General features: G+C 57.6%; 1 protein-coding gene across 1 annotated transcript; it reads right to left on the minus strand.

The window, feature by feature from the left end:
• Nucleotides 1–2008: 2008 nt before the first annotated feature.
• Nucleotides 2009–18795, minus strand: TMEM38A (transmembrane protein 38A). The gene is made up of 6 exons (XM_062178672.1): nt 18648–18795; nt 10747–10903; nt 10347–10531; nt 7380–7467; nt 5480–5597; nt 2009–3533 (listed from the first exon to the last, which is right to left on the minus strand). Exons 1-6 carry the CDS (start codon nt 18769–18771, stop codon nt 3318–3320), a joined length of 888 nt encoding a protein of 295 aa, XP_062034656.1. The 5' UTR covers nt 18772–18795; the 3' UTR covers nt 2009–3317.
• Nucleotides 18796–19697: the final 902 nt, after the last annotated feature.

Consider the following 19697-nt stretch of genomic DNA (forward strand, 5'->3'; position numbering starts at 1 on the left):
ATGGGACTGGCAGCATCCCAGAGTGCAGTGCCCATGGGAGTCCCAGCCGCTCCTGTTAATGCCAAGGTGGGAGGTGGGAGGTGGGAGGTGACAGCCCAAGTGCCTGGGTGCCTGCCTTCCACATGGGCGACCTTCATGGAGTTCTGGGCTCCTGGCTTCAGTCTGACCCAGCCCTGGCCACCATTGTGGCCATTTGGGTCATGAACCCGTGGCTGAAGATTCTCTCTGTCGCTGCGGGGACAGCCGTACCCCCCATCAGGGTGCGGAGGTGCAAGCCCTGGCTCCGCTGCCATCCCCAGCTTCCCGCAAGTGCGCACCCTGGGAGGCAGAGGCTGCCGGCTCCATACCTGGGTCCCTCCCTCCCTCTCTCCCTATGTGGTGGAGCTGCTGCCGGCTGCAGCCTGGCCTGGCCCTGGCTGTTGTGGCCATCTGGGGAATGACCCAGCAGATGGAATTTCTCTGTCTCCCCCACCCCCTAACTCTGCCTTTCAAATATAATAAATCCTTTTTTAAAAAAGTAAATTTTGTATTGTAGCAACATTGTTTACAAATAGAGAAAAAAAAAAACAAAACCGACCTTTCTCTTAATGCAAGGCCAAGGTCTCTGAGCTGGACTTCTGCTAATTTTAGCCCGGGCTTGAGAGCAGCCCCAGGGCCAGCTTGCCCGGTCAATCATCCCCAGAATAGCCTGGGCGGCTGCCTGAGCACCATCTCTTCCCCCCAGGAAATCAGAGCCCAGATGGTTGGGCTGGGGGGCGGACTGATCTCCCCCAGCCTGTCTCTGGCAGGCACGCGGCTGGCTGTGGTCCCGGCCCCTGCAGACCCCTCCCGCGAGCTGTCCTGGGGGAACTGAGGTTCCCTGCGCAGCCGGGAAGTCCCGGGGCCCCGTCTAGGGTTTCTGTTTCTTTACAGATCCAGGCAGGACTTCGGCGTCCAGTGCTGCAGCTTTTGAGGATCCGCTGCCATCGCAGTCCACCCCGCCTCCCCCAGCACCTGTGGCCGCTCGGTAGAAAACGTCTGTCCCACCCGAGCCTCTTGTAGCCGTTCACTTGGTTTCTGTCCCTTACATCAAATGCATAGGGAGAGCATGTGGGACAGTGGGTAGACGCCGCCGCGGTCCCCCGCCTCCCACATCTGAGTCCTGGGTTCAAGTTCTGGCTGTGTGTCTAACAATCCCGGCTTCCCACTAATGCACACCCCAGGCGGCCACTCAAGCACTTGGGTCCCTGCCACCCACGTGGGCGACCCGGATGGCGTTCTGGGCTCCTGGCTTCATGCATGGCTGTTGCAGGTGTCGGGGGAGGGGGGGTGAACCAACATATGGAAGAACTCTGTTTATGTCTCTCTCTCTGATGCTCTGTCTTTTAAATAAATAAAATCTTAACAGAATAAAAGCGTACAAATGGGGGCCGGCGCTGTGGCGTAGTGGGTAAAGCCTCCACTTGAAGCGCCGGCATCCCATATGGACGCTGGTTCGAGCCCTGCTGCTCCACTTCCGATCCAGCTCTCTGCTATAGCCTGGGAAAGCAGTAGGAGATGGCCCAAGTCCTTGGGCCCCTGCACCCCCAAGGGAGACCTGGATGGAGCTCCTGGCTTCAGATCGATGTAGCTGCGGCCATCTGGGGAGTGAACCAGGGGATGGAAGACCTCTCTCTGCCTGTCTGTAACTCTGCCTTCGAAATAAATAAATAAATCTTTAAAAAAAAAGGGCCGGCGCCGTGGCTCAACAGGCTAATCCTCTGCCTAGCAGCGCCGGCACTCCGGGTTCTAGTCCCGGTCGGGGCGCCGGATTCTGTCCCGGTTGCCCCTCTTCCAGGCCAGCTCTCTGCTGTGGCCCGGGAGTGCAGTGGAGGATGGCCCAAGTGCTTGGGCCCTGCACCCGCATGGGAGACCAGGAGAAGCACCTGGCTCCTGGCTTCGGATCAGCGTGGTGCGCCGGCCACAGCGGCCATTGGAGGGTGAACCAACGGCAAAAGAAGACCTTTCTCTATGTCTCTCTCTCTCTCTCACTGTCCACTCAGCCTGTCAAAAATAAATAAATAAATAAAAATTCTAAAAAAAGCCTACAGATGAATCGGACGAGCCACGAGGGTTCATTCGTGACGGTTTTATTGGCTGAGCCCTCTACCCGAGCTCCAGTGGACGTGCAGGGCTGACACTGGGGAACTCACAGTCTTGGGGCCCACCCAACTTCCAGGTGTTACCCAAAAAAAGGCACTCTCCAATAGCCAGGCAACACCTGGGGCTCCCCCTCCCCCACCTGGTGTGGGTGGGGCTACGTCTCCCTTGAGAGACTGGCCACGCCCACACCAGGACCTGGGATGAGTTTGGGGAGGCCGAGAAGGACCCTGAAGCTATCACCCCCCACCCCCGCCCCCAGCCCAGCCCAGTGGCAGCACAAGGCTGAACACAGCATAGGCATCTGTGTGTTTGTTGAATGAATGAATGAGCAAGACTCTGGCATGAGGGAGGCCTGACGCTTCCAGGGCCTAACCGTGAGAGTTCAGCTGGATCTGGGACCCCCACCCCGACCCCACTGCACACCAGCCGGCTACATTGCTTTGGTTCAGGGGTGACCTGAAGCCAAGGAGCAGAATCGCGCACCCTCTCAGTTCTTAGCCCCCCCGCCCCAGGCAAGCGTGGTGGAGGCCTTCCTCGTGCCACGTACTGTGGAAGTGCCTGTGGCCCACAAACACAGACGACCTAAAAGTCAACCGGGATCTCCCAGTCTCGCCTGCAGGGCTGTTCCTGAGCTCAGCGGGCTTTTTCCAAGTCCAGCCTTAAAGAGACGAGGGGCCGGGGGGTCTCCGTTCTGCAGATGGGGACACACAGGGCTGAGGCTCAGGGAAGGGGGGCAGCTGGCCTAGGGAGACAGCACAGCCTGGGCATCGGCGGGTCGGAGAGGGGGGAAGTCTAACCACGGAGCGGCCTGGCTAAGGAGCGACTTGGAAACCACAGCACCTGGCCGGCTGCAGGTGCACAGGAAATACCCATGAAAGGAACGAGCCTCATTCCTTTTGTTGGAGGCAAAGGGGCAAGGAGGAAGGAACAGTTAGGGTTTCGGGCAGGGGTGGCTCCCAAGGGGTTCTGTGTGCCCCTCCCAAAAGCCGAGAACGGGGAAGAGGACCTGGTGGGGTGCAACCCTCCAATCCTAACAAAATCCTCCAGCCCCAGGTCTCCTGACTCCTCCCCACCACCCCTGGAGGGTGGGATGATGGCCCCGGTGGGCAGACGGGAGGATCTGAGCCCAGGCTGCTCCCCAGCTCCGAGGGTCCTGGGGTCGGGTCCTCTCCTCCGTGGCCCCCCACACCCACCCTCTAATCCGCCTTCTTGGTCTTCTTCTTCCTGGAGCCCTCGCTCAGCTCCTCCTTGGACTTGGTGGCCAGGGCCCCAGAGGGGGGCCCGCCGGGCCAGGCGCCATGGTTGTCCTGGGGGTGGTCACCCCCGGAGCCCGTCCCGAACAGCACAGGGCACACGTAGGCCTCCAGGACGTCAAACGGGGAGCTGTGGGAGTGCGTGGCTGTCAGGAACACCTGCAAGGAAACAGCAGGAGCCCGAGGGGAGGGGCAGGGGGGAAAGAAGAACCAAGGGTGAGGTCATGGCAGGAGGTGGCCCAGGCCCACGCTCTGCCCGCAGGCACCTCCGGGAGCAGGAGCGACAATCCTGGTTGTCTAGGGGCTGGAACAGCTGGTCACCCACCTCGCAGGAGCCTCCCAACACCTGGGCTCAGAGGAGCTCGCTGTGCTGGCTGCTAGGGTCTGCATGTCTGTGTCCCACCACCCGAAATTCAGATAAGGAGGCGGGGCTGGGCACTGTGTCACCGTGGGTTAAGCCACAGCTGAAGGATGCCTGCCTCCCGTATTGGAGAGCTGGTTCAAGTCCCAGCTGCTCCACTTCTGATCTGGCTCCCTGCTAGTGCGCACCCTGGGAGGCAGCAGGTGATGGCCCAAGTGCTTGGGTCCCTGCCTCCCACCTGGGAGACCTGGATGGGGCTCCTGGCTTTGGCCTGGGCCAGCTCTGGCTGTTGCAGGCATTGGGCAAACACACCAGTGGATAGATTCTCACTCTCTCTCTCTCAAACTCAAAAACTCTCCCTCTGCCTTTGAAATAAAATTTTTTTTTGAGATCCCTCCCTCTCAAGATTTATTTATTCATTTATTCATTTACTTAAAAGGCAGAGTGACAGAGATTTTTCCATCCGCTGGGTCACTCCCCAAATGGCTGCAACAGCCAGGACTGGGCCAGGCCAGAGCCAGGAGCTCCATCCGGGTCTCCTACATAGGTGGCAGGGGCCCAAGCACGTGGGCCATCTTCCATTGCTTTCCCAGGTGCATCAGCAGGGAACTGGATCAGAAGTGGGACTCGAACCGGCGCCCACATGGAATGCCGGCATTGCAAGCGGTGGCTGTACCCACTACGTCACTGTGCTGGTCCCAATAAAAAATAAAATGTTTAAAGCAAAATAAATAAAAAATAAAAGCAGCCCTGGAGAGCTAGCCAGTCCTTCCCACCGTGTGAGGGTACAGAGAGAAGTTAGCCATCTGCAACCAGAGAGAGGCCCTCGGCAGAACCCCTCCGCTCTGGGACCCCGATCTCCACCCTCCAGCCTCCAGCTTCCCTTGTTGCTAAGCCGTGTGGCCCGTGGGCGTCTTTGAAAGTAACTCAAATGGCGGTCAGCTCCCCGACCCCTCTGTCCTGACACAGGCAGGCTCTGGCTCATTCTCTGTTGCTGGCCCTATAATCCCCTCCCAAGGAAAGTGCATGGGCTGGGGTCTTCCAGGAAGGGGAGGTGGGGGGGGCAGTGGCAGAGCTCCCACTTCCACGGGAAGGAAGATGACACAGATCTGGGGACCCCCCCAGGTGGGGTGACCCTGACTCAAGGCCAGACCAGCGCCACCCCTGTCCGGCTCAGCCGCCTGCTCCTTGGGGATGAGTTTCTGGCTTCCGGTCCCCCAGGCCTCCGTGCCCCAGGCACCAGGACTGCGCTGGTCTTTGCTCAAAAGCCCTGGAGAACACCGCTCTTTAACAGATCCGGTGTTGTGTGTAGCAAGTGAAGCCAGCGCTTGCTACGCCAGCATCCCAAACGAGCGCTTGTTCGAGTCCAGGCTGCTCCACTTCTGATCCAGCTCCCTGCTAATGCACCATGGAAAGCAGCAGTGATGGCCCCAGTGCTGGGGCCCCTGCACCCACGTGGGAGACCCGGATGGAGCTGCAGGCTCCTGGCTTTGGCCTGGCCCAGCCGTTTAGAGAAAGAACCAGCAGATGGAAGATTCTCTCTCTCTCTCTCTCTCTCTCTCTCTCTCTTCAACTCTGTTTTCAAATACATACAATAAAATAAAAAATCTAAAAAAATAAAATAAAGACTCTCTTCCAAGGAACCTCCAGGCAAGCTTCCCCCATAAACTGAGAGCATCCAGGTTCCGGGCTCCCAGCCTCAGAGGTGCAGGGCGGGCCCTGGGGAAGACAGGGAGAGGCTTACCTTGCAGGAAACCATGAACAGGGTGAAGATGAAGATGAGGCTGGCCTTGGACACGGGCAGCCAGCGCGTCTGCTGGAGGGTGAAGAGGATGGCCCCGTACAGGCTGGCCTTGGTGGGGCTGCGAGAGAAGGCGCCAGAAGGTCTCTACAGCTCTCACCCAGACCCCGGCTCCCACCCCGGCTTCTCCCGCGCATGAAGAGCGGATGGGGTGAGGTCTCCCTGTGCAATGAGGGGTTAACCTGGCCCAAAGAGAGGTCTAGCCTCGGCCCCGCTCCTGGAAGCTGCCCTGCTCACGGTATCCCTGCCTGCCTGGGGTGATCTGTGTCATCCATGGTCGGGGCCCGGCAGCCTCCATGGACATCTGGGGGAAGGGGCCAAGGCCAAGTACACAGAGACAGTTAGCTCCCGACAGGAACTTCCATGGATGGCAGGACACCCTGTGTGCTGTCACACAGCACTGCTGGGAGAATTAGGCTCCGTCCATGCGACTCCAGCTGCATGCTCACGCCTGCTCTCTCCTGGACTCTGGTTTTCACCTGCGTCCGTTTGCAGCCCCAAACCCTTAACACAGAGGGCCAGCGCCATGGCGCAGCGGCTTAAGCTGCCACCCGCGACACTGGCATCCCCCGTGAATGCAGGTTTGAGTCTGGGCTGCTCTGCTTCCGGTCCAGCTCCCTGCCAAGGCACCTGGGAAACCAAGGGGAGATGGCTCAAGTGCTTGCGCCCTGGCCACCACATGGGAGACGGGGATGGAGCTCCAGGCTCCGACCTGGCCCAGCCCTGGTCATTGTGGCCATCTGGGGAGTGAACCAGTGGACGGAAAATCTCTTTCTTGCTCTGAGTGTGTGTAGAGGGGCCAGCACTGTGGTGCGGCAGGTTAAAGCCCCAGCCTGCAGCACAGGCATCCCATATGGGCGCCCATTCAAGTCCCAGCTGCTCCACTTCCAATCCAGCTCCCTACTAATGTGCCTGGGAAAGCAGTGGAAGATGGCCCGAGTGCTTGGGCCCCTGCACCCAGGTGGGAGACCCAGAGGAAGCTCCTGGCTCCTGGCTTCAGATCGGCTCAACTCTGGCTGTTGTGGCCATTTGAGGAGTGAACCAACAGATGGAACACATTTCTCTCTCTCTCTCTCTCTGTCTACTTCCTTCTGTAACTCTGTCAAATAAGTAAAAATAAATCTTAAAAAAAAAAAAGAGTCTGAGAGAGGAAGTCTGTGCCCTCTGTGTAGCAAGCAACATAACCGCTCTGGGCCCCCACGTCCTCACTGCTGAAATCAGGGTGGGAAGAGATGTTCCGTGGGATGAAATGACCTAACATCAAGTTTTCCAAAGTGTGGAGCAGGGGGTGATTTTCACTGGCGTCGGGGTATAATTCTGTTACATTCCCACCGCTGTGGCTTTACTTATTGGAGACGGGAAGAATGTTTAACTAGCTCAAACCTGTGAAGTCTTTTACAAATTGTTTAGGCTTAATGCAGCCACTGGGTCCTGCGTCGGATCCTGACTGCTGACATCTGGCCTGCCCATGACTCCCCACCCACGTTCCCCAGCTCGCGCCTGGCACCCCACCCACACGCTCTGTCCTGACCCTGTGCACCTGTCAGTGTCAAAGCTCCCTCCTGTCTTGATAGCTGGCACAGGAGCCTCTGTCTGCAAGTGCTTTCTTTAGCTGGAAAACTCCTACTCACTCTTCAAAACCCAAATCAGATGTCACTTCCTCCTTGCGGCTCTCTCTGTACCCTGTTCCTCCCCTAGGCAAGAGCTGTGGCTCCTGCTCTGGGCTTCCCCAGCCGTAGCCTCCGGAAGGTCCAGCTAGGGGCTAATGCATCTCCAAGTTATCGGCGTTACCCAACCCTGGGGCAGCCGCCTGTACCAAGCAGTGGCCGGGTGTGGTACTCACAAGGACATGTGCAGGATCTCGTTGGTCTCCGGCTTCCAGACCCCTCGGAGCAGCTGCTCGACGTTGGACAGGAGGGCAACGCCAGAGCCTGGGGGACAGGGCACTTCTGAGTAAGCCTGCCACCTGCCACGGCCCCTTCTGGGCCCCCAAGGCAGCAGCTTGAGTCCTCTGTAATGGGACACTGAGCCTGGGGGTGGGTGACTGCCAGATGCAGGTGGGGGGGGGCACCGGAGGCTTGGGGAGGGCAGAGCCTGGAGGTGAGACTTGAGGCTGGCGTTGTAGCTCAGTGGGTAAAGCTGCCGCCTGGGACAGTGGCATCCCATATGGACACCGGTTCAAGTCCCGGCTGCTCCACTTCCAACCCAGCTCCCTGCTAATGCACCTGGGAAATCAGCCAAAGATGGCCCCAGTGCTTGGGCCCCCGCCACCCATGTGGGAGACCCGGATGGAGTTCCTGGCTCCTGGCTTCAACCTGGTCCAGCCCCTGCCATTGTGGGCATTTGGGGGAGTGAACCAGTGGATGGAGGATCTCTCTCCCTCTCCCTTTCAAATAAATAAACTGGAAGGGAGGAAGGAAGATACGTAGATTTTAAACCTGGGGCCATCTGCCCTGATGCCCCCAATCTAGGACCCTGACGTGTCTGTCTTTCTTTTTTTATTTTTTTAAAGATGTATTTATTATTTGAAAGTCAGAGTTACACACAGAGAGAAGGAAAGGCAGAGAGAGGGAGAGAGAGGTCTTCCATCTGCCGCTTCACTCCTCAATTGTCCACAACAGCTGGAGCTGAGCCAATCCAAAGCCTGGAGCCAGGAGCTTCTTCTGGGTCTCCCACGTGGGTGCAGGGGCCCAAGCACTTGGGCCATCTTTCACTGCTTTCCCAGGCCACAGCAGAGAGCTGGGTTGGAAGTGGAGCAGCCGGGACTCCAACCAGTGCCCATGTGGGATGCCGGCACTGCAGGTGGCGGCCTTATCTGCTATGCCACAGTGCCGGCCCCCTGACGTGTTGTGCCCACCACCCCTGGGGAATTCCCTCTGTACCGAGAGGACAAGAACTGTCACACAGAACAATCTCCCTATCCACCCCAACTGGCTTCAGAGGCTGACACACCCACTCCGGGAACCACGGTGCCAACTGGGGGTGCCTGGACGGGCCAGTGGACCGGGGCTTGTCATCTGGGGCCACGTCCAGAGACGTGTTTGTCAGCATGGGAGTGGGTTCAGGCCCACTCTGGGAAGTGGCTTACGACACATGACAGCTCCCACAGCAGAGAACGGTCCAGCCTCAAGTGAAGACAACACGGCTCAGCGGAGGATCACTTTAGCCCCGACCCTATCGGTGAGCAGGAAGCAGTGGGGAGGGGACAGGGACTTCAGCACCTGCCTGGGCCTTCCCCCTCTTCCTCCGCCAGCTTCGCCAACTGTCAGAGCCGAATCAGCTCTTTCTCTCTAAACTTCCACCTGCTTTTGCGGTATGTGTTTTGGTGCTCTGTTTTTAGGTCCATGCATGTTTATAATGGTTAATATCGTCTGCTACAGTAACAGTTTTCTGTTTTGTTTTCTAAGATTTATTTATCTGGGGGCTGGAGTTGCAGGTTAAGCTGCCGCCTGCAGCACCGGTAGCCCCTATGTGTGCCAGTTCGAGTCCCAGCAGCTCCACTTCCGATCCAGCTCCCTGCTAATGTGCCTGGGAAGGCAGCAGAGGGTGGCCCAAGTGCTCGGGTCCCTGCTGTGCATATGGGAGACCCGGATGCAGTTCTCAGCCCCTGGCTTTGGGCTGGCCTAGCCCTGGCTATTGCTGCCATCTGGTGAGTGAACCATTAGATGGGAGATCTCGCTCACTTCATGTCTCTCTTTTTCTCTCCGTAACTCAAACACATCTTTTTTACTTTTTAGGAAAAAATAATTAACTAATTAACTCTCCAAATGATTGTAACGTGGTTGGCAGGAGCCTCAAGCATCTGGGCCATCTTCTGCTGCTTTCCCAGGTGCATTAGCAGGGAGCTGGACTGGAAGTGGAGCAGCCGGGACTCAAACCGGTGCCCATAGGGGATGCCAGGATCAGAAACTGCACCACAACACCGGCCCCAGTTTTCTGTTTTCAAGTCAGTCTTGGTCTGCCTCAGCACAGACAGAGGAGGAAAAATGGAAGATTTCAAAATGGTTAAGAACCTGGGTGCTGGGTGCAGAGAACCTGCAGCTGATACAAAGGCGTGCCTAGCATGACTGTGCGTGCCTCGCATGACCACGGGCAGGTTGCTTCATTTCCCTGGCCGGCAAGAAGGAGACCCTGCTAAAGGGGAGTCGTAGCAGTCACACGAGAGACAACACATAAAGGCCTCAACTCAAACCTGCCCTGAGGGCTGGCACTATGGTGCAGCGGGTGAAACCGATGCCTACAACACCAGCATCCCATAGAAGCACCGGTTCAAGTCCTGGCTGCTCTGCTTCCCATCCAGCTCCCTGCTAATACGCCTGGGAAAGCAGCAGAAGATGGCCCAAGTCCTTGGGCCCCTGCAACGCCCATGGGAGACTAGGAAGAAGCTCCTGGCTCTTGGCTTTGGCCCAGCCCAGCCCTGGTGGCTGTAGCCATTTTGGGAGTGAACCAGCGGATGGAACATTCTTACTCTGCGACTCTTTCTCTCTCTCTGTATCTGCCTTTCAAGTGAATAAATGAATGTTTAAAAAGGGGGGGGAGAGAGGAGAGGAGGAAGGGGGGAAGGGGAGGAGGAAGAGGAGCAGTGCAGCAGGAACTCGAACACGCACCTGCGAGGGACGTTGGTGACGTGGGTTGGGGGGTGACTTCACCTGCTGTGCCACAGCGGGCACTACTGGCCCCCTTCACGGAGAGCCTGGGACACACCCCAGTGTTCACACCCCTGAGCCCCGAACCATGGCTGTGGCCGAGCCCTGGCAGGGGAGGTGCTCAGCAAGGTGGCTCTTCACTGTCAGTGTCACCCCCCAGTTACCTTTGACCCAGCCGGTGGCGATCATGACGAACCACCCGTGGTGGTAGTGGTGGTGGGCGTGGTGGATGCCCACGGCGATCTTGCGCACTCTCACCACCTCCTTCATGGCCACGAAGATGAGTTTCACCGGCAGGAAGCAGACGCACTTGTAGAAGAGGTCCAGGGGGCAGAAGAAAATCAAGTACCTGAGGGCAGGGCGTTCTCTGAGGTGGGAGGGCCAGGGCTGACCCCAGGGGGAGGCGCCTGAGGGGGTGAAGTTGTGTCCAGAACCCGCTCCGGCGTGCACCGGCCTCAGGATCGAGCTGGGTACGGAGGGCGGTGTGTCCCTCCTGCCTCCCGCCTCCCTGGTGCCCAGGGTCCCCCCACCAGTGTTTGCCCTGCTGCTCTGGGCTTAGCTCACCAGACAGCAGAGGCCAGCAGGATGCTGGAGTTGTTGCTGAAGTAGTCGATGAGGGGCTCACCGAGGAGCAGGTCCGCCAGGATGTAGCTCCCGAAACAGTGCAGCATGGCGCACAGCCAGGAGGCCACCGGGTGGCGCCGTGACAGCTCGACCGCTCCTGGGCAGGGACAGGGAGCCAAGGCCACCGTCACCAGGGTGCCAAGGGCACGCTCTGCCCCACGCCTCCTCCAAGCCTTGGGGTGGCAGCGTCCTTCCTGATCCGGGTGCCCCATCTGAACTCCCGCCCCACGCTGTACGGTGTGCAGATTTCGGACGGAAGAGCTGACGCGCAGAAGCTATGTCCGCGGCTGCGGTGGCACAGGGCAAACCTGGGACGGAGCCTCGGCTCTTTCTGAAACCCAGCCTTTCCTCCCCTCACGGAAGGAGGCCGTGTCTTGGCAGGGTTCTTGACGCACTGACAGGATCCGGGAACTTTTGCATTTTACTGCAAATGGATTCACAGCGTCGCCTCAGCTCAGCGCCATGCAGAAAGCTTGACAGAGACTGGGAGGGCACGGCGGTGCTGCAGGAAGTTGGTACCCAGTACTTTTATTTAATATTTATTTATTTATTTGAGAGGCAGAGCACCAGAGAGAGTGAGAAACACACACAGAGAGGTCTTGCATCCACTGGTTCACTCTCCAAATCCTCAAGTAGCTAGATCCCTGCCACTGGTGTGGGAGACCCAGAAGTGGGAGATCCAGGCTCCAGGCTTTGACCCCAGCCTGGCCCCGGCTATTGCAGACATTTAGGGAGTAAACCAGAAGATTGGAACTCTCTTTGTCTGCCTCTCAAATTAGAGAGACAGATTGACAGACAGAAGGAGGTGGGAAGGAGGAAAGAAGGGAAAGAGAAAAGATGGGCTATCCTGGGGCCGGCACCGTGGTGTAGAAGGTTAACGCTGGCATCCCATAAGGCTGCTGGTTCAAGCCCTGGCTGTTCCACTTCCAATCCAGCTCCCTGCTAATGCTCCTGGGAAAGCACAGAAGATGGCCCAAGTCCTTGGGCCCCTGCACCCACATGGGAGACCAGGAAGAAGCTCCTGGCTCCTGGCTTTGGATCAGTGCAGCTCTGGCCACTGTGGCCAGCTGGGGAGTGAACCAGCGGATGGACGACCTCGCTCTCTCTCTCTTTCTCTCTGTCTCTCCACTGCCTCTCTGTAACTCTGCCTTTCAAATAATCAAATAAATAAGTAAATTAAAAAAAAAAAAAGGAAAGAAGGAGGGAAGAATGAGAAGAGAAAGAAGGAGGAGGAGGGGTGAGAATCTGTTCATTTGTTTGTTTGTTGTTTTCTTCTTCTGGTGGAGGGAGAAGGGGGGGGTCACTTTCTTTCCAGAGATGAGAGGGATGCCTGTGACCTCTCCTTGGACAAACCTGCGTGGCTGGCATCCCCCGGGCCACGTACTGCGTGTGAAGCCACTTGCACAACTGCCTATTGCTATGGACTGAATGTCTGTGTCCTCCCAAGACGTAATACAGAAACTGCTCCCCATCACACACACTCAAGATGTAAGTAAGGAAACCGCACTGCCCCCCCCCCCCCGGGGCTTCCGGCAGGGGCCTAGGATTAGATGAGGTTATGAGTGGGATTAAGACCCTTATAAAAAGGACCCCTGTGGGGCTCACTTGCCCGCACCCCATTTCCTCCCAACATTAGGGGATCATAAGAAGTCAGAGGAAAGCCCCCACTGAAACCGACCATGCTGGCACCCAGATCTGTTGTCTCTGAGCCTCAAATCAATGGGCCTTTGTTAGACAAGGGGTCTTCAAAAATTTCATGGAAAACATATCATAAACAAACTATGCACAATTTTTTTTTTTTTTTTTTTGCACTGGGGTGGGTGTTCAGGTCTCACTTCCTCCATATCTCATTCACGTGGGTGGCAGGGGCCCAAGCACTTGGGCCATCTGCTCCTGTCCAGCAGGGCATTGGATCGGAAGTGGAGCAGCCGCGACTTGAACTGGCACCCATGTGGGTATGGTGACTCTGCAGGCAGTGGCTTTACCCACAATGCCACAGCGCCGGCCCCACCAGTCTCCTCTTTGCTCACCACTCCATTAGCTAGCCACATCTCTCTGCCTCTTTCTGCCATGCAGGGGATCCTAATCCCTTCTTGAAGCTACAATGAAAGCCCCCAGCTCCGGTCTCTCCCTGCAGCTACCAGCCCCCACCCCCCACCCTGTGCCTTCCTCTTTCCTTCCAAGGTTGTCCAAGCCTCCACGGGAACCCAGGTCCTCGCGCAGGAAGCGCCACCATTCTGGTCTCCAGCGCTGGGTGTCTGATTTCAAACGCTGCTACCTTCAGCTGGGAGTGAGTCCTTGGAGCAGCTGGCGGGTCCTGCAGGGGGCCAGGTGCTCATGTCCTGCAGAAATGGATCCCTCTGCCTCTAAAAATAACTCCCAGGGGCCAAATTCTTTCCAGGGTTTTGCTCCATGTCCTCTGGGACCATTCCAGGGCCCCAGAGTGGCGGTGGGTGGGGTGGGGGTGGGGAAGGGGGGGAGGACTGCAGCAGGTGGGAGCTGTGCCCTGATAGGCAGGCGCCCGTGTTTGTGGCATGGATGTTCCAGCTCTGCTACTTCCTCACGTGTGCCCTCGGACAAACGACTGCCAACCCTGCCCAGCCTCAGTTTCCCATGCGGTTCAAACACCAGGATGGGGGCCTGCACCGGGGCGTGGTACGCTAAGCCTCCACCTGCAGTGCTGGCATCCCACGGGCACCAGTTCTTTGTCCCAGGTGCTCCACTTCCGATCCAGCTCTCCGCTGTGGCCTGGGAAAGCAGTGGAAGATGGCCCAGGTGCTTGGGCCCCTGCACCCGCGTGGGAGACCCGGGTTGAATTTCCTGGCTCTGAGCTTCAGCCTTGGTCTGACTGTCGTCAGCATTTGGGCAGGTGGGCGCCCTCTGTGTCTGTCACACCGCTGTATGAAGGAAGGAATGAACGAAGATGCACACATCCTGAAATCATAGACGACAGCTGACACCCCGTCACAGGGGCTCCAGTCCGGAAACTCAGATGCACAGAACTGATTCTTACTTGGAAACTTTAAAAAATATGGTTGAGGGGCCGGTGCTGTGGCGTAGCGGGTAAAGCTGCCGGCTGCAGTGCCAGCATCCCGTATGGGCTCCATTTTGAGCCCCAGATGCTCCACTTCTGATCCATCTCCCTGCTGATGCGCCTGGGAAAGCAGTAGAAGATGGCCCAAGTGCTTGGGTCGCTGCACCCCGTGGGAGACCGGGAAGAAATTCCTGGCTCCTGGCTTTGCATCGGCGCAGCTCTGGCCGTTGCAGCCATTTGGGGAGTGAACTAATAGAAGGAAGACCTTTCTCTCTGTCTCTCTCTCTCACTGTCTGTAACTCTACCTGTCAAATAAATAAAAAATAAAAATAAAAAAATAAAATGGAACAAAAAAAGCAGAACAACACTGGCATCCCTATCCTGTATGACCTCCAGTTTGTGTCCCGGCTGCACCACTTCCCATCCAGCTCTCTGCTGTGGCCTGGGAAAGCAGTAGAAGATGGCCCAAGTGCTTGGGCCCCTGCACCCTCGTGGGAGACCTAGATGAAGCTGACTTCGGCCTGGCCCAGTCCTGGTAGTTGTGGCCATTTGGGGAGAGAACCAGCAGATGGAAAATTCCTCTCTCTCTCTCTTTTCTACTTTCTATAACTCTGACTTTCAAATACACAAATAAACATAAAAAATTTTTTTAGACATAGAACTTTCCAAAAAAACCCTGCATCCTCAGGTTCTACACCTGTAGATTCAACCAACCGTAGATCAAACACATTGGAAAAAATGTGTTATACATAATATGCACAGACTTATTTCTTTAAAAAAAAAATAAACACTTATTTGAAAGGCTGAGTGACAAAAAGAGGGAGAGTTGCCATCTGCTGGTTCACTCCCCAAAGGGCCCCAACAGCCAGGGCCGGGAGCCAGGAATTCCACCTGCGTCTCCTGCAAGGGTGGCAGGGGCACAAGGACTTGAAGCGTCGTCCACTGCTTCCCCAGGCACAGTAGGAGGAAGCTGGACGGGAGGCGCATAGCCGGAACTCCAACCGGTGCTCCAACATGAGATGCGGGCGTCACAGGCCGAGGCTTTATCTGTGTGCTGCTGAGCCCGCCCCCTCCTCTCTGTCTGTGCATGGAGCCCGGGGTCCAGCGGTAAGCCAGGCTCCTGCCTCCCTGTGCTTAAGAAGCTCCAGGTTTACGAAGCAGCCCCCGCCCCTTCTCGCTCATCATTCCAGGACGCCAGCCCACCTGGGGATCACCCGGGGCTCTTGTCCACACACGGACTCTGATTCTCTGATTCGGCATGCCTGGGAGTCTGCATGTCCAATCAGGGCCCAGGGTAACAGAGAGGCTGCTCACCTGAGGACCACACGCCGAGCTCTGCCCTTGAGGGAGTCTGGCTTCAGACAATGCCAGCGACCTCCATGGCCTACCAACAGAGGTGGCCGCCTCTCTCACATCTCACATCCTACCACTGACAATGCGCTCCACAGATCTCCGCAACAACCCAGGGTTTTGTTTTTATTCTAAACAACAATCCCATTTCATCGCTGAGCAAACTGAGATTCAAGGAAGCAAAGTGACCAGCTTGCTGCTGCAGGTAGAACTGACTCCCTGTGGCGCAGCGGGTCAAAGTCTTGGGATTTTTCATTGCATATCAGATTACCAGGCTACTCTGCTTCTTCTTCTACTTCCTTTTTTTTTTTCTTTTTCTTTAAGATTTATTTATCTATTTGAAGGGCAGAGCTACAGAGAGAGAGAGAGAGAGAGAGAGAGAGAGAGGTCTTCCACCTGCTGGTTCACTCCCAAAGTGGCCGCAACGGCCAGAGCTGGGCTGATCCGGAGCCAGGAGCTCCATCCGGGTCTCCCACGCAGGTGCAGGGGCCCCAGCACGTGGGCCAGCTTCTACTGCATTCCCAGATCATAGCAGAGAGCCGGATGGGAAGTGGAGCAGCCAGGACTTGAACCGGTGCCCATATGGGATGCCGGCACTGCGGGCGGCGGCTTTACCTGCTGTGCCCCAGCACCGGCCCCTCCACTTCTGATCCAGTTCTCCGCTAATTCACCTGGGAAAGCAGTGGATGATGTCTCCAATAATTGGGTTCCTGCCACCCACATGGGAGACCTGGATGGAGTCCCAGGCTTCTGGTTTTGGCCTGGGCTGGCCCAGCCATAGCGGGGGTGAACCAGAGGATGGAAGATGTCTATCACGCTACTTTTCAAATAAATAGATCTTAAAAACAGCCAATTCCCAAATCAGACTCCGCAGCTAACCTGGGAGCCAGCTCCAACTTTCTACAGGGGCGCTGAGCCCAGAAGGGCCCCACACTTAGTTCCACGTTCCTGTTCTGCTATAGCAATTTTTTGAACAAGGAGCCTCAAACTGTCTTTCTGTATGGGGTGTGCCAATTCGGCAGCTGATCTACTGCCTACTGATCTATACAGGTTCTGGAAAAAAAAAAAAACAAAATTATTATGTACTGATGCTTAGCCTGCACACCAAACGGGCAGCTCAACTTGGTACCTCCTTGTTCTAGGAGAAGCAAGTCCCTCTTGGGGAAATCTGATTTTTCGGAATCAATCAGACCTGGGTTTGAGTCTTCAAGCCAGCTGCCTCCCAGGCAAGGGACCAGAGGCTCACAGGAGACCTCACCAACCTCACCGAGCTTCCCCACTGTTTTCCTTATTTACCCAGGTCAGGAAAGCAGCAGGTGGCCCTGGGCAGGTTCTAAAGGCAGTCCCTGGGGGAGGGGAGCTTGGCAACTGTGCATCCAGACACCGATTCACTGGCTCTGGCTCTGGGGGTGGAAGGGAGGCTCTAAGGTGCAGCCAGTGTGGAGAGCCACTTCCGTTTCTGTTACTTCCTGTTCTGAGCTCATCCCTTTCTGTAGGCCCCTTACTCAGCCCACAGAGACCACCCCCCTCTCCCAGACTGTGCCCTCCCTCGGTTCCCCAGCAGGGGTCCCAGCCTCCCGGGTTGTAGATTTTTCCAGGCTGAGCTGGATTCTGCCTTCAGTCATTGGCCTGAATCACCAGGATTTCTCCCCAGAGGGGAAAACAGCACAAAAGCTTATTTTGGGGGCCAGTGCTGTGGCACAGTGGGTTAAAGCCCCAGGCCACAGCGCTGGCATCCCATTTGGGCGCTGGTTCGAGTCCTGGCAGCTCCACTTCCAATTCAGCTCACTGCTAGTGCACCTGGGAAAGCAGTAGAAGATGGCCCAAGTGCTTGGGCCCCTGCACCCACACGGGAGACCCAGAGGAAGCTCCTGGCTCCTGGCTTTGGATCTGCGCAGCTCCGGCCATTGTGGCCATCTGGGGAGTGAACCAGCGGATGGATGACCCATCTCTGTCTCTCAGTCTCTGTCTCTCTGTAACTCTTTCAAATAAATCAAATACATTCTTTAATTAAAAGAATTGCAGAAGCCAAAATAGGTGTTTTTTTTTTTTTTTTTTAAAGCAGGTTATTTTGCTTTGCAAAGTAACTGGGCTCCAGAATAGCTTTTAAAGAAACAGGATCTGCCATGTAGTTGGGCAAAAAATAGAACAAAGACGCCTGACAAGGAGCGGGTAATCCTGTTTGCCTAAGATTGTGCACTACAGAAGATCTGTAACTACGAGGGTACAATGGCCCAGAAGAGAGACCTGGAAGGGAGGGAGGCCACCGCCACGTGAACTATAATTCTTTCTCCTTTGCTCTTGTCAACTTTACTAAACACCTGCACCTATTTTTATCAATCGAAAAGGGAATAAAGGTATTTCCATCCTGAGAGAGACGGGGCGATTGTCACCTGCCCAGGGAGTCAGAGCTTGGGGTGAGTGATATATATACATTTTTTTCCTCCTAAAGCTAAGTTTCTTGCTGTGCACTAAAATAATTAAAATACTAGGAAGATGAACAAGAAACATTAGCTCATGGGGAAGCTTGCATAAAAATAGAACACACTTGAAGGAGGCCATTCATTCTCATTTTGTAAAAATTCTCTCTTTTAATCTAGGAAGTGGCCGCTACCATCCTTCTACTCCCCCCAGAAGGGTCTGGAGCCGAGGGAGGAGGCTGACCCCAAATCACCCAGTCCTGGGGCGGGGGCAGTTCTGCTCCATAAGTGGAAAGCAGCTGAGGCCAAGGCTGGAAGAATTCCCACCCCGGGCTCAGAGACCCAGCGTGGCCCCGGGCAAAGGCGACAGGAGAGGAGGCTGCAGCAGGGGAGGGGACACGGGTGTCATTTTCGCTGAACCTGATCGCGGGTCCCCCTGCACCGCCGGCCCTTATATAGACACCGGGCCAGCCAAGGGCACGCAAGGAGGTCAAGGCTGCAGGCGACCAGGGCCTCTGGCCCAGGCCAGCGGCGCTGACCCGGGACATGCAGCACTCACGCTACAATCCATCTCTGGCTCCTTGCCCAAGTCCACGCACCTGCCTCCCCCCAAGGAGGCAGTCCCCCTCCTCTAAAGACCACGCTCTCCCCACACCTGTTCCCCCTCCTCCAAACACCGCGGCTTCCCCGCCCCCACTCCCCACCGTCCTGGGGGCTTCCTGGGAGAACCCTACGACCCCAGAACCTGCCTCCTGCTCCCCCTTATTCAATATTTGGGTCTTTCCCGCCACCATCCCCGCCTCCATCATCCAGGGCTTCCCCGTCGGCGCCCCCCAGCCCCAAGATGCCAGCCCCCAGCCCGGTGCGCCTCTCGCCTTGGCGAACCGCACGACCCCAGCGCCTGCCTCCTACTCTCCCGATCCAGTCCCTGGGTCTGTCTCTCCCGCCCCCCCCACCGCCTACTCCCCTCCTTCCCCGTCCAGGGTTCTCCCCCTCCCCGCCCCTTGCCCCCTCGCCAGCCCCCAGCCCCGACTCACCGGGCTCATACTTGAGGTAGAGGATGGAGACGATGAAGTAGCTGAGGTCGAAGACGGGGAACAGGGGCACCCGCGAGAAGCTGAGCGCAAGCTCCCCCAGGCTCAGCGCCGACAGCAGCTCCATGGCCCCCGGGCCCCCGACCCGGTGCGTCCCCGCCGCCCGCGGCCTGGCGACTGCGGCCCCGCCCCCGCCCGCCAGTCCCCGCCCCGGGTCCGCCCCGCTCCCGCCTCTGGGCCCTCCCCCAGCCCCGCCCCGAAGGCCCCGCCCCAGCCTCTAGGCCCGCCCCCGCCAGGCTCCGCCCAGCCCCCCTCTGGGCCCGCCCCTCCCTCCAGCCCCACCCCCTGCCCGGCCCCGCCCCTCCCTCCAGGTCCCACCCCGCCTCTGGGCCCACCCCCGACAAGCCCCGCCCCCTCCGGGCCCCACCCCCTGCCCGGCCCCGCGGCTGAGGCTTCGCGAGTGAGGTCGCCCCGAGCTTCCGAGCCGGACGGCCGGGTGTCCCGGACCGGGCCCCTTGGGCCTCACGACCCCATCCAGCCCAGCGAGGCGGGGTGCGCGCGGAGCCGGGGGCCGAGTCTGACCACTGGGCTGTGCATGCGGACGGCTCAGACCCCAGTGTGTCTACCAGGCGGGACGAACGCCCTGGAGGGCCGCATCAGCAGGGTCTTATCCCCCTTGGGGGCCCCTGCTTCCCGCGGGACCCCATCCGTCACGACCCCCGCCCCTCGTGAGGACCGCCCAGTGGGGAGACCCTCGTCCCCTGAGGTGACCTCTCCTCAGGTGGTCCCCGACTTCCGTGGGGCCCGGGACGACCCCCATCTGGAGTCCTGTCAGTCGGGAACTCGTGTCGAGGGAGCCTAGTGCGCCAGGACACCGCCCGCAGGGCAACTGAGCGGTCGGGGGGTCTCCTCTCCAGAAATCAAATCGGGGAACCCCAGCAGGCGAGAAAGAACTGTAGCCCCGTTAATCCTCCAACAAATGCACCTCACGCATGCGCAGCACGCACGATCAGGCCACACAAATTGCTCCGCCCCTTATGTGACGTCACGCTC

This window comes from Lepus europaeus, chromosome 20 (assembly GCF_033115175.1).
Source record: "Lepus europaeus isolate LE1 chromosome 20, mLepTim1.pri, whole genome shotgun sequence".
NCBI lineage: Eukaryota > Metazoa > Chordata > Mammalia > Lagomorpha > Leporidae > Lepus > Lepus europaeus.